General features: G+C 39.1%; 1 protein-coding gene across 1 annotated transcript; it reads right to left on the bottom strand.

Annotated features, from left to right (window-relative positions):
* Positions 1-278: 278 nt before the first annotated feature.
* On the bottom strand, positions 279-6,351 carry LOC117150543. The gene is made up of 2 exons (XM_033317474.1): positions 6,262-6,351; positions 279-6,200 (listed from the first exon to the last, which is right to left on the bottom strand). Exon 2 carries the CDS (start codon positions 6,174-6,176, stop codon positions 366-368), a length of 5,811 nt encoding a protein of 1,936 aa, XP_033173365.1. The 5' UTR covers positions 6,177-6,200; positions 6,262-6,351; the 3' UTR covers positions 279-365.
* Positions 6,352-14,864: the final 8,513 nt, after the last annotated feature.

Genomic DNA, 14,864 nt, shown 5'->3' with positions numbered 1-14,864 from the left:
CAATTTATTTATAGAAGAAGCGTCTAATAAAAATGTATGTCTCGCACTCTTTTCGCGAATAATATCCTGAGAAAGGAGGTAAACGTGATTGAGAATGCCATGGCTGACAAACTTCTATATATTTAAATTGAAAGCTGTTTCGAAGGCGTTATAAAGGCTGCCACTGAAATTTTATAAAAAACACGCGACATAGGAAATAATTCATAATAAAATAAATTTCACATACTAGCTAAAAAATGAAAACACATATTATACAATTTACAAATGTTTATTAAGCTACCAAGGTGACCACATATGCACATTTTACAAAAGGCAGTATTAAATAGGAAATATTGAAATATGAAAAATGGAATAACTTAAGTAATTTACAGTGATCTTTTCCTTTCCAGCTTCCTTCTAAACTCGAAATATTGTACTAGATCCAATCTATTATCCTTTTCCATATAATAGTGATCGGGATCTAATCTTTTGGCTAGGCCCCTTAATAAGTCCTCATCTGCTAGTTGAAGAGATAATAAAAAGTTAATCATTGCCGAATCAAATTGAGCATGCAGCTCATTGATAACATCCGAGTAATTTTGACAGGTCCAACGAAACTGCAGCATTCGTTCCCTATAATAGGTGGAAAAAATGTTTTGTGGTTGTTCTTTGCGAACTCTAATCACATATTCCACTGTTATTTGGCAGGAACTTAGGAACTTTCGCTGCTTATTATCAAGTTGAAGTATGAGATCATAAAGTCGCTCCAGATATTTTCGTAGATTTTTCGATTGCAGGGATCCCAATGTAATGGTTTTCAGATACTTTCTATTGGCAACCAGTAATTCGTCGACGGTAATTGCGTTCTTGCAAAACCACAAAAGTCTTGCGAATGCTGGCTCTAATAAATAGTCCAAAAAATACTCCCTTAGAACATTCATAAGGCGCATACAGGCGTTTATCAACTTGGAGAAACATTTGAGTGTGTCATTAAGGCCTTCAAAATATTTACATTCAATATGTTTTCGAAACAAGATCTGTTTCCGATGTACTCCTTCATTGAGCACATAGTTGACATAATGAAATCTCCACATTGCGGTGAAGATAACCTCGTATGCCTTGGAATCCTCACCGAGTAGTGCTCTCCAATGGGTCGATATCCTCCAACGGAGTATTAGCTTCGACCAACACCTGGATCCCTCGGACTCGCTCTTATCTATATAGATGTCCGGAACTGGTTTGTGCAACATTTTATTTTTAATTTCGTTAAATAGTTGTATATCGAAAGAACTTTCGGGTTCACCAAGGACGGACTCTAACGCGTTGATGAATTCCATGGTAAAGTTAAGATCCGTAAGCATTATGTACTTATGGAGCTCAGAAAACAGGTACTCCGGATTGGTCTTAGTCATTCGAAGATGCTTTAGGACTTTGCTTGATATTTCCAAGTGCAGATTACGAACGAAATTGTAAAGTGGTTCCTGATCGCCATACCGGATTAACTTATCGAATGTCTCTATCAACATACAACGAACTTCATTTCTAGGTACACAACTTTCAACGTTAATGCCCAAATACTTTTCTGAGTATTCCACAGTTTTGCCGACACCTATCAGAATTTCACTTAACTGAAGGTCAAAAATACCAGAGAAAGACTCTGTGATCCGGTAGCGTTTTTCCCAAAATTCATCTATCTTTAAATATTTAGTTTGTTCAATGAAAAACATATCACGATTAGTAGTATAAGGGAGTCTACCATTCAAAAACCATATGTGAAGATTATATATGAATGGTTGAATTACCAATTTTAACCATTTCAGTAGTAAGTTCCTTTGATATCCGGTCCTTCGGCTTGATTCCTCATAAAGGTAGACAACAATAGACTCTGCTTTCTGAACATTGTTAAACACCTCTAATAACCACTCAAAATTCCGTTGAAAATCTCGAGTTCTGCGATACAAGGAAAGCAGTGAGCTGGGATTCCTTTTCTGTACATCATAAAATTGGTGAAAATTAAGTAGATACTTCTGTAGACATTTTCTAAGTGCAACAGCAGTATCGCCCTGTTCGGCAAGCCTCACTTGATGTTCCTTCAGCTCGCGATAAAAGTATCCCAAGTGACCAAAGGCCAACAAAAGATATGACTCACTTATACTATCCTGATGATGAGGTGAACGCAAAAGTAGTCTTCCTGTTAATGATGACAACTTCAAATGGGGCGATCCATAGCCCATCATACCGTGCAGAGCATCGGTGAAAAGAGACTCTGCAGATAAGTCCTGATCACCTTTATCCCTTAAGTGCCAGCGCAAGGATTCATATGCCGCCCTTTCCTTTTTAGTGAGCAACTGTTCCAACTGGACTACACCCACAATAGTTATCAAATCGGGGTAGCTCGTATTCTTAGGCGCTTGTCTTATGATACATTTTAGAGCACGACTTAGCCGAGGTTGTAGCGATGCGGTTATTATATCACAGTCTACGCGATATTTTTTTTGGCCCGTGACCTCGACAAATTGATCCAGTTGTTCATAAAAATCAGGAGCATTCGGGTCATCAGGTGACCATCCGTATGCAGGGTTCGACTTAAAGGACTTAATTATAGCGCGTGGGGCGGCAATAACATAACGTTTATGGTGCCATTTGGATCTGGATTTGCTCTCTAAATTACTCAAATCATTTCTCTCAGCCACTTTGCATTTTTTCTTGCTTATACACAAACCTTCAGAAAAGTATTTATCCACCACCTCTGAATAGTTTACCTTTACATTACAACTCTTACATAAATAAAGGATTTGATTACTGTTCCTTCTTAACAACCGTTTTTCAGAGCATTCACTTAATTCTGAAGTTTCCGACGTGTGTCTTACATATTTTGGGAACTGTTTTCCAAGTATAGCATCAGAAGGATTTTTTTGAGTCCATTCAGATATAAATGTATCAACATTCCTCGAAGGACTTAAATTAACCACACTTTCGCCCGACAAATTAAGCAAAGTACATTCATCTGTTGTATAATCTAAGTCCTGGTTATGCTGGTTACTGAAATATTCTTTAAATTTTCGTTTCTTTAAAATGGCAGAAACACTTCTTAAGGTTATTTCCGACAAAGATTTATCCACTTCATTCAAAATGTTTATCTTGACATCACTAACCGTTTTCGAAATTTGGCCTAATATCGGTGAAAGTTCGTCTTGATCATCGGGTGGGTGACCTGGAGTTGGCATTGGACTTATATCAGAGATTCCCTCGGAGATGTTAATGTTTAAATCTTCGTTCGAAGCTTCACAAAGACTTTCAACTAACATAGGGGTATCAATTTTAACTTCTTCGTCTATAATAGTATTATTTAACGCTGAAACATTGGACAAGACCTCATCCATAGTCTTTAAAACTTGAAGCTTTACAAGATTACTCCTTTGGCTAATTTGACTTAATGTTGGTGAAATCACTTTTTCGTCAACGAATTCCATTAGTTCTCCTGGGTTAATTCTTCTTCTTAATTCCGTATATTCATCAATTCTTAATGACAATGGGCTTAAATCTTCAGATTTTTGCACCCCACCTCCACAAAGCCTTTGTCCGCTTTCATCTAGAACATTTAGCCTTATATCTCTAACAGTTTGATTTATTTGACTACAAGTCGGTGAAATCTTTTCATGATTATCCAGATCAAAACCATCTCCGCAAGAATCAACGCATAACTTATAAGTCGATAAACTTAAATCTTTAAGATCTTCAATTTGATCGGCAATATCATCATTAATGCTGTTTCTAACGTATTGCTCAAGTTCTATAAACGACTGTGTGCTTTCCTTATTACCCTCTTCAGCAAAAAATTGTTCTGACTTTTCTGGTGATGTCTTCAAATCCAACGAATTTTTAGCCAAACTGCAGTCCTTGCAGTTATCATTGATATCTCTAGGTGAATTTATGTCGTCTGGATCATCATCACATTTGACCATTTTCTTATTCAATCGAGCTGTTTGATTTTTTTCAATAAACTTCGGCGATGACTTATTCAGCTTTCTTCTCGGACTTGCATTTGGTAAAGACTTACACGATTTATTTTGTGTGGCCGAATTATTGTGTCTATAAATATTTTGGGAACGTGTTTCTGAATGTTGTAATCGAAGCTCATCTGTAAATCTGGAATTTCGGCAGAAGTTTTTCACCTCGCTTTTAACAATTTCCCTGGACGAGTTACTCAATAGTATGTCAGAAGATTTCTTAAAGGTCACTTCCAGGGACTTGTCGACTTCTTTCAAAATATTTACCTTAACATCACTTACCGCTTGTCTTAGTTGACTCAAAGTCTGATCCTCTAGCTTTGGCGATTTCAGATCGATTTCCTGTAAGGTGCTTTTTCCATCGTTATCCATTTCTACTGGTTCACTTGATGCATCGATTGTTATTTTATTACACTGGTTTTCAGAAAATTTACCAGTTCCATTTTTGAGAGCATCGAAGGGTGACTTACGAGAATTATTTCTTATAGGAATTTTAGAAGCTCCTTTATATGAACTTTTCATCGAACAAGAAGCAGTTGTATTATAGGGAAGAGGTTGAGTACTTCTATTGGAATCATACTGGTTGAAATCCGAATTTATGGAGGTACGAGGTTCTGGTTTTTCTGGTTTATTTATTTTACTAAGATCATCAGCGAAAGTACTATAAGTTTCGTTTTTAGGATCATTTAGAGCATCAGCTTCATCAAAAATTAACGAATTAATATTCGTGTCTTCCACACCATTCGATACCTCTACTTTTTCGGGCAATTCATCATTCATTTCTTCTGTGCCATCATAAATTCCTTTCATCATATTTGAATCAATTACCTGTTCATTAACACTTTTTAAAGGTTGTTCATTAGGAACAACTGAAGAAACGACTATAAAATTATATTTGGAGGAGCTATCCACAGGTTCCATGGAAGAGACACAATCAACATAATCATCTACAGCTAGAATAACCTCATAGTTGAAAGAAATGCCATTATCAATTCTGATGCCCATTGGGCAGGTCATTGTTCCAGCATAACTTTCCATTAAACTATTACCTTCAACATGAACATCGATCAAAGAAATGTTAGCCAAATCGTCGTCTGAAGCAATAGAAATATTATTTTCATGAACATTTGACGAAATCGTTTCCATTTTCAAATCGGTTTTTGAATCCTTCGGTTCTGCGGAAATATCATTTAGTTCAGATAACATAGCGATGCCATTATCAATTCTGATGGCCATTGAGCAGGTAAACATTTTAGCATTACTTTCGATTAAACTATAACCTTCAACGTGTAGATTGATCAAAGAAATGTTAGCCAAATAGTCGTCTGAAAGAATAGATATATTATTTTCATGAACATTTGACGAGATCGTTTCCATTTTCAAATCGGTTTTTGAATTCTTTGGTTCTGCGGAAATAAATTTCAGTTCAGATAAAATAGCGATACCATAATCAATTTTGATGCCCATTGGGCAGGTAATTATTTCTGCATAACTATTCATTAAACTATAACCTTCAACATAAACTATTTCAGTATGAACTTGGCATAACTCCTCTTTTTTATCTTGATAACATATTTCCTTATTTAAGTCCAAAATCATTGGTAAGCCATGTGTATTAGCTTCATTTCGGAATATTTTCGATTCCAAATACATATAAATTTTCGAGTCGGAACATATTTCTTTGGCATCTGGAATTCGATTAATTGGTTCCCGTATTCTTTGATCCTGGCCATGTATACTATCGCTTACTTCTATGCGAGAAGTTGGCGATTCTTGGGGCGCCTTATTCGAATCGAATAGATCATAGAAAAGTTTAAGGAACTCGCATCGTTTTATCTCATCCGGCTCCTTGTCTGCCAGTTCGTTATAGAGACGCATAAACAAATTCCCTCGGGTATCATGAAGAGCTCTTTCCTCAGGATCCATTCCTTGTTCCATTTGTTCGAATTTTATCCGAAAATCATTGAGGAGTTCCAAATCAAAGGAACATTTTAAGGTCGTATTGCTTGCGGCTATATAATTTAACGATTTTTCCACATCGTGAGTAAAGTTACCTAGACTAACACTCAATTCTAAGATTCCCATATGTAGATCATAAGCCTCGCTATTGCCATCCTCTCCAGGTGGTTGGCTAAAATACTCAGCCATTTCTTTATCTAGTTCAATTTTAAATGTCTGCGTCTCCATTTTTAATAACCGATATCAGTTAGTCTAAGGAACATCGTTAGCATCGCGCTTTGAACAATAGTAATATTAATAAAAGATATCTTACCGCTAACAAGATATCGAATTTTGGCGCATTTTTTTTAAATTTTTTACTAAATTCCGAAACTTGATAAATATCTTAGTAACAAGATTGTCAGTGCTACATGTGTGTGTGTAATCAAGCAAATGAGATTTTAGTTTCCGCCTTGTTTTATATTCCTAGTTCCGCAGCGCCATTCACAATAATTAACCCATAAATCTGTCACAAGATTGTCGACAAGTACAAAAACTAAACCAAGCCATTCAGCAAAAATTGCGATGCCTGTGCACCTTTTTCAGTTTCTGCCGGAATAGAAGCAACCACAACCTTTTGCAACCTTTCGCAACTCCCTGCCAACTTTTCATTCATTACATAGCTCTCAACGCGCCGCGAATCTCGAGTTCATGTGGGGGGATGGAGTGTTGGAGGTGCTGGAAATGTATGACGCTACTTTTAACCTCAGACCGTAAAAAGTTTCTGGGCTGCAGCAAAAGGAAACTATGCAAAGATAAGTGAAAAAGATTATATATGCATTGTACTAAAATTTACCGCCGACATGAGTGAAGCAGTTGAGCGAGTTAGCGTGGAGAACAGCCCCCGAATTTTCTTCCACAAAATGGCACGAAATTTACGTGCAGGCAAGTCAAACGTAACGCAACCGGAACCGGAAAGAGCCATTTAAAAAGGCGGAGCACGGAAAAAAAACTGTGTGTCTGAAAGAACTCGCTCCGTTTTTTGGCAACAGGCCGTTCTCATCCTGGCCGGAATTTCAAATGACAAAGGCAACAGGCTTTCGGGTCAAACGAAGAACATTTATTTTGCATATTCGTGTGAGGAAAATTGGTTGTTGAGCCAGACAGCAGTCTCTTTTATAAAGGGATTTTCTGAAAAATGCAAGAACTGTTGCTTCTCTAACTGATATATATGTATGTATATCTATGTATTGTATATGCTTGAGAATGAGCTTGACTATGTCGGAAAAGGGATAAAATGTAAGTTTCAACTAGAGTTTCCGAATGATGATAAGATATGAGTATATCCTTATATTGCACAAAGTATACTAGGTTCATTAAATAGACAGAAAGATGCATTTCCGACCACAAAACGTATACGTATTCTGGCTCAAGGTCATAAGCCGCCGGTAGGTGGCGCTCATTACCAAACTTGAGAACAGTCTATTAGCTGCTTGCATATCTCCATCTCCACCATTCCTTCATGTAACTCACGGATATTTTATAGTAGAGACCTTTTTAATTGTTTATGCAATAAACCCGTCTCCGACGGGTTTGGTTCCTCTCCAGGAACCCTAGAGACAAAACAGCTCTCAACAGAGCCACCAAGGAGCTGAAGGAAACTCTGGTCAGGCTAAGGAAGGAGGCCCTCGACAGCTTTGTTGGTAATCTCGCGCCGGGTGATCCCCACCACAACCTGTGGAATGTTACCAAGCGCATCAAGAGGCCACATCAGAAGACAAGACAACTCATGGTTCAGAACTGAAACCGAAAGAGCCAACGCATTCGCCGAGCACTTGGAGGAAGTCTTCACACCAGCCAATCGATGTTCCCCAAATGAAGCAGCCGAAACAGCCAGGCTTCTGTCAGAACCTCTCTCTGACTCCGAGTCGATACCCTAGGCCACGGAAGAGGAGATCAGCAATTTAATAGCTGCAATGGGTAACCACAAGGCTCCAGGTGATGATGCCATCAATGCCATTGCTATAAAGCTCCTCCCCCCTATTAGCAAGTCACTAATCACGACCATAATAAATAAGTGCTTGCAATTGGGGCACTTCCCTTCATCATGGAAACGCGCCGAAGTAGTTATGATCCTGAAGCCTGGTAAACATGAAGCCAATCCCGCCTCCTACCGCCCGATCAGCTTACTACCAGTACTCTCCAAGATACTCGAAAGAGTATTTTTGTCCAGAATATTGCCGGTGATTGAGGAGGCTGGTCTGATCCCTGATCACCAGTTTGGCTTTAGGCGCCGCCACGGGACACCAGAGCAAGGCCACCGAGTAGCGCAATATATCCTGGACGCCTTTGAGAATAAGAAATACTGCCTAGCAGTAATGCTGGACATTAAGCAAGCCTTTGATCGTGTTTGGCACCCCGGTCTCCTCCTAAAGCTCAAAAACGGCCTGCCCCAGCCATATTTCAAGTTCTTGAAATCGTTCCTGGAGGGCAGAAGATTCGCCGTCAGGTGTGGAGAAGCGCGCTCAGACGTCAAAGAAGCCCGAGCAGGAGTTCCCCAAGGAAGCGTTCTCGGTCCGCTCCTCTACAACGCGTATACGGCTGACCTGCCGGTGATACCGAGCCAGTACATTATGGCAGCCACTTACGCCGATGATACTGCGTTCCTAACAACAGCAGATACCCCAGCAGAGGCCTCCCAGACTATGCAGGAGCAACTAGATCTACTGAACACGTGGCACACGAGATGGAATATATCGGTAAACAGCGACAAGTCAACCGCTACCACCTTCGCAACTAGGCGCGGCACTTGCCCACCAGTCAGTTTCAACGGGTTCCCAATCCCAGAGGTAGCCAATCCAAATTATCTTGGCTTTACACTGGACAGGAGACTTACATGGAGACCACACCTGCTAAAGAAGCGGAAACAGGCGGAGAACCGAGTCCGTGAATTCTACTGGCTGATGGGCAGACAATCTAAGCTACCGACTTCCACTAAGCTCCTTATCTACAAAGCGATCATAAGGCCAATCTGGACGTATGGCATTCAACTGTGGGGCACTGCATCGAAAAGTAACATCAACATTATCCAGACATTCGAAAACAAAACGCTCCGCACAGTCACAAACGCTCACCCTTTCCACGATAATGCCACTATACACGAGGTCCTCAGCTTCCCCTGGGTGAAGGATGAGATTAAGAAAAGCAGCAGGCAGTACATGCAGAGGCTTCAAGACCACCCAAACAACCTGGCACAAGACCTGCTGGACACCAGTCAACGCACCAGGAGGCTGCACCGATCACACCCTTTGGACCTCTCTGGGATTAGACACGCAAATTAAATTAAATTATATACATACATTATTATATACATCATACATACACAGTTATTGACAGTTATTGTATAGTTTCGCAACAATTTATGTAATCAATTAATTCTCTACCGTTAAGTTTAGTCATCAAATTTAATGATTGTCCGCGAAGGACAGTTTTAAATTAATACATCAAAAAAAAAAAAAAAAAAAAAATATTTGGATTCCCTACAATATTTGTTCAGATCTTCTCCGCATCAGTGACCTACTTATGATACACCAAGGCTAAACATTCCTGTTCCCGGAACCAAACACTACTCCATTACATCGCTCTTCCACTCTTTGTCCTTTGCAGGATTGGCTCTATTCTCCCAGGCGACAAATTCAATGGACAGTGCACAATAGAATCGGGCTGGCTAACAAACCCAACTTGTCCGCCTGTGAACTATAACCAGGGACTCACTTATGTTGTAGTTACCGATTCATGTGCATGTTGAACAAACGACTTCACTGAACAATGCAAATAATTGTCAAACTTAGCTGGGCACAAAGAAAGTCGGCTATAGACGAAGCTGCAAAAAAACTAAAGCCAACCCCTTGCAATGAAAGGAAGCATATGATTTTTATAGCTCTGCCAGCAGGCATTGTGTGCAGTTGTGCGAAAACACTAAAAGGAAAAAATTATAGAAATGAAATAATAATTTGAGCGGCTTAAAGTACTTTTTAACACTATAAATTTCAGATATATCTCACTTTTTCTAAATGGATTATTCCAACTGTTTATTTTCAACTACTAATCACTAATACTTTTGTTTTTCAAACATAATTTCATACAAAAATTCCCAGATATTTCGAAATACAAGATAGGTATGTATAGGTATATGTATAGGTATATATAGGTATATCTTTCCAATTATAAATATAAACTTTAGAACGTTTTTGAATCATACTGTATATTTCTCTGCGTGTAATTCTTAATACTGCAGGGGGGTCGAGAAGAAAGCTCCACTGATTGTCTCAGGGAATCCGAAATTGCGGAGGTAAAATCGGATGGAAGGCATTCAAACGTGCTAAGCGGCGCTTTAATCGCGCACAAACACGGATTGGGAGTGGGAAATGTGCAGGACAAATCGACAAGTGCCACGAGTAGAATCCAGACAGAGGATCCTGCGACAGCGAGTAATAACAAAAAAAAAAGGTGCACATTGTTAGCCCTTCGTCCCCTGTCATTGGCTTTTCACATTTCAATGAGCCCGGGCCGCCAGCTGGAGTCACTGCCTCCATTTCGACGAACAATGAAAGTCAATAAATTTGATTTGACATTTCCTTAAGAGACGCCCCACAGTTTTTTGCGCTGATTTGGCACATTCTCGCCCGCATTGTTTGTCGCCGAGCTGCAATTGTAATTTTATTATTATGCCTGACAAAACGTCACACATTCTGTTTTTTAATGATCTGGGCGTTTTGAGAGCCATGTTTTTATCAATTGGTACACGAGGATGAGACTCCATGTTCTTCGTGTCTTTACTTTGGCGTCCTTTCAGTCGAGTGCTTTAATATCCCAGTTGAATTTTACAACTTCGATAATGTCTTGGTTTGAAAGTGAGCAGTATAAAAGGACTAAAACCGATTCTAAAAAATATTCTTACATCTATTTACACACCTTTAGCATGGATTTTAAAACCGTGAATTATAGCAATCATTAGATTGGTTTTGCATACATATACCACATGAGATTTGTGCTCCTCGAAGCCAAGTAATATAGAACTGCACACCATACAAAATTAATCATCAATTTCTGAATTCGGCCGGTGTGCGAATCGAAATTTATGCACTGCAGCAAGTTTGCGATAATTGAGGCTGGAAACTGCAATTGCTGCATTAGCCGGCCAGGAAATTAATTTACAGCTACTACCAAGTTTTGATTGCCAAACATCGCCGGATATCTGCGTCGGCTAAGACTCCGGTTTAGTTTACATTTACCGAGCGCACGTGGAATGCGCTTAAAGAATCAAAACACGGACTTACAGTCTTAATACTAATTAAAATCATGAACGAGCAAAAGGGACAAAGGGTCGAGCAATTACGTGCCACACTTAAAGCGTCATTTTATGGCAGACATTGAGAGCCAACCCATATCCGATGTTTATGGCATAAGCTGCTGCTTAAGTGCAACGCATCCTCAAGGACCCTAATCCTTGTCGGAGATCCACATCCACATCCAGGCAATGGCAATGGCCCGGCACATACAAAATTTAAAACCTTCTCAGTCTGTCGCTTGTAATTACATTGTAATTGCAACTGGTTGTCATCTTTCGCTTCCTCTTCTGTGCCACTGCAGGTTGCAATTTAATGCTTATTACATTTTGGCATTATATGGCTATGTTTGCCAACCGAACTGACTTGGCATTTGACACTTTTAAAGTGTAAAACAAATGCATAAAAAGCACATGGGTTCTTATTAGCATGGGGATAGCCCTTAAGGATATTCAAGCATTGTGTTGTGTTACCTTGACAAACTGCCTTTGATGTTTGGCTTATTTTGAATTATAATAGCACCAGCATTGGGGATTAGTAGACCTAAGGACATTATGCTTCAATACAACGTAAGCATTTCGGCTTACGGCAAATTGTATAAAATTAAATTGCAATTTACTCAAGAGCCTTGCAATTCGCATTTCGAATGCATTACACGCACACGAATACGAATTTGAAGTTTGTTTTGTTTTGTGGCCAAGTGAGTTATTATGACGTTGTTTGGCATTCGAGTGCGGCCTAAATATGTGAAAATTGTGTGCTCATTTGTGGTTAATTGAATGCGTATATATTAAAATATCAGGGACTTCGTGTCCAGATGTCGATTAAATTGGCTTTGCCGGGCGTCAATTATTGAAATCTATGTGGCGAAAATGCGTAAATGTTGAAAAGTTTTACAATTCCACGGGCCGATTCGTGCGCCACCCACTTTAGATTAAAATTCCCTGTGCGACGCAACTCTTTCATTTCTTTGGCCACGCAGCAAATTAAAAAATTGTGCAACAATTGAAAGCACTCAAAAAGCAGGAAGCATCAGCAGAAAAAAGCTGAGAAATTGTCAAGAAAATGCAGCGATGTTCATGCCACTTACAGAACGCTGGACTAGTGCAGCCAAGACAACGACCGAAGTACGACGGGAAATTAGAAAAGGAAACCAAAAGATATCTCGTATCTCGAGTGATTTCACCGTGGGATACCCAGCATTCGAAGCTTATCTAGACATTTTCATAGTAAATGCAGGAATTATATCAAGAAAGGACTGATAGGAATTATAGGACTACTCGTCAACTCCTTAAAAGGAACGAGTAAAATATGCAAGAGCGAGTTCTTCACCATTTAAATAAAAGAAACGAGTGACTAGGACTACTCGTCAACTCGTTAAAAGGAACAAGTAAAATATGCTCGCGTGAATTCTTCATCTGCATCTTAAATATAAGAAGTTTATTCTGTTCAGACTTAAAATATATTCTGTGAATATAGTTATTACCCACTACTTTAAAAATTGGTAAATAAGTAAATACCCCTTTAGACGCCTAATACAGGGCATTGTAGAGCGAAAAATTGGAATAGAAAGCCAGCGAGCAAATGCCAAGGAACACAATGAGATGAGCAAGCTGTTCAGGCTGGATGAAAGAACGAGGACCTACAAGGTGCCAGAAGTGGGAAGGGATGGGGGTGTGGGACAAGTTGGAAAGGACTCCCAACCGGATCGGTGTCGGTGGCACGTGCAACATTTGCCACAGTAATTGATAGCACGCTAGAGTGATTCGTAGTGCAATTCAAGGCAGCTTTTGCCTTTTTGCACCGCTGCACGACAAATTTATTTGTTATATGTATTTTCATTTTACTTATTTTCATTGTTGTTTGTGTGAGATTAGAGCGAGGAGTGTCTGCTTAAAGAGGCAAGCGACTCTTGGGAAACCCTTGGAATAGAATTCGATAGTTTTAAATAAGTTATGACTCCGCTACCCTGGAGTGTATTTATCGTTAGATAATCACAGTAGGGAAATATTTCTTGACCGATGATGATGATGATGACGAGACACTGATTACGATCAGCTCCATTGTTGTGTGCACAATCAAGTGCGCATGAATAATTCCCTCGGCAAGCAAATCCGCTATGAATTACACACACTTACGCCCACATTCCGCTGCCAGCAACCTAGTACTTTGGCTTTTGGTATGCTTTTTTCTTCACTTTTTTTATGACTGCATGCTGGCTGAGATGGAGGAAAGCTGGTTGTGATTTACCGTCAACATCTTGGCAATGGAAATCATCAGAGGACCACGAAGACTGAAAGAAATAATTCCACCAAAAAGAGGAATCCATCTAAAGGAATTCTTAAAAAATTCGGTATAAATTTTAAATATCTTAAAAGTACTGCAATCACTTAAATCTAATCACGTTCTCTATTTAAAATATATTAAAGCATACTTTTAGACACCTTTGGTAGTTATATTTTTGAAGTAACTCATTTATATATATTATATTTATATTATATCTTTAATATTTTACAGAGATTCTCAGTGTAAATGGCAAGCCATTGTCTTTGCGTTCAGAGTGCACAAATCTATTTTAATATTTTCTTATTTGCCACTGACATTTAGCAAAAAATCACATAAATTGCTGCACACAGCCTTTTCGCCTCCAAATTGGGAAAGGAGGGGATTCGGGTGGTGGGGGCGGGGGTCCTGCGGGTGGAAAATGTCGACTACCTTGGGAGTTTCTTGGTTGAGTTTTCCCAGGGAGTGCGACGCAACTAAAAAGATTTTTTCTTCTACTATTATTCCCGCGTACTTAAATTTCCTTTTTTTCGTCCTGTCAGAGCTTCCACATTCTCACACACACACACACTAGCACAATCGCAGGGATATAACAACGACGATGACGTCGACGGAGAGATATGCAGAGATATAAAGCAATTTTCTACGTAAATACTTTGTAATGGATTTAGTAAGTAGTAAAGTATGACGCGCTTGCCATCTAGAGCATGTCGGCATATATCCGTATTTGTATGTGTGCGTGTGTGTTGCCAAGGCTCTGGCAGTGCCTGTGTGTGTTAGCCATGTTTGATATTGTAAATCTCAGCATATATATTTTTGCGCATCATATAATTGATGAAAAAGTATTACAGCGATTTTCAACGGCATTTTGTTGTTGCATACTTATGTGCGCAGACAGTAATGCCTTCGTGTGCGCCTTTCACATAGCCTTAGTAAATGGAGCGTGGTGAGTGAATTATATTTAATGCTTTGTGTAATTTAAATACAATAAAACGCCGTACATCTTTTTATATATATTATTTTTTTTATCTGACAGCCAGAAGTAAGTACAAAGTATGCAAACACACACACACAGAGACAGAGCCAGACAAATAATAATAATTTTACATACTTTGGCAGACATATAACGCAATCGTAAAATGTATTATACTCATGAGTTTCCACACAGTTGAGTGTGCTGGGCCAAAGAATATGTCATAATTTTTAAGTGCCGTGTACAAGCGAAGTCGTATATATATATCTTTTGGTCTTTTATTCGCGATGGTTGGCAAGTAAGTGATAAACAACATCAAAGAAATACACTTTT

This window comes from Drosophila mauritiana, chromosome 2L (assembly GCF_004382145.1).
Source record: "Drosophila mauritiana strain mau12 chromosome 2L, ASM438214v1, whole genome shotgun sequence".
Taxonomy (NCBI): domain Eukaryota; kingdom Metazoa; phylum Arthropoda; class Insecta; order Diptera; family Drosophilidae; genus Drosophila; species Drosophila mauritiana.
Note: the sequence above shows the minus strand (reverse complement) of the source record. Positions and strands in the feature narration are given on the sequence as shown.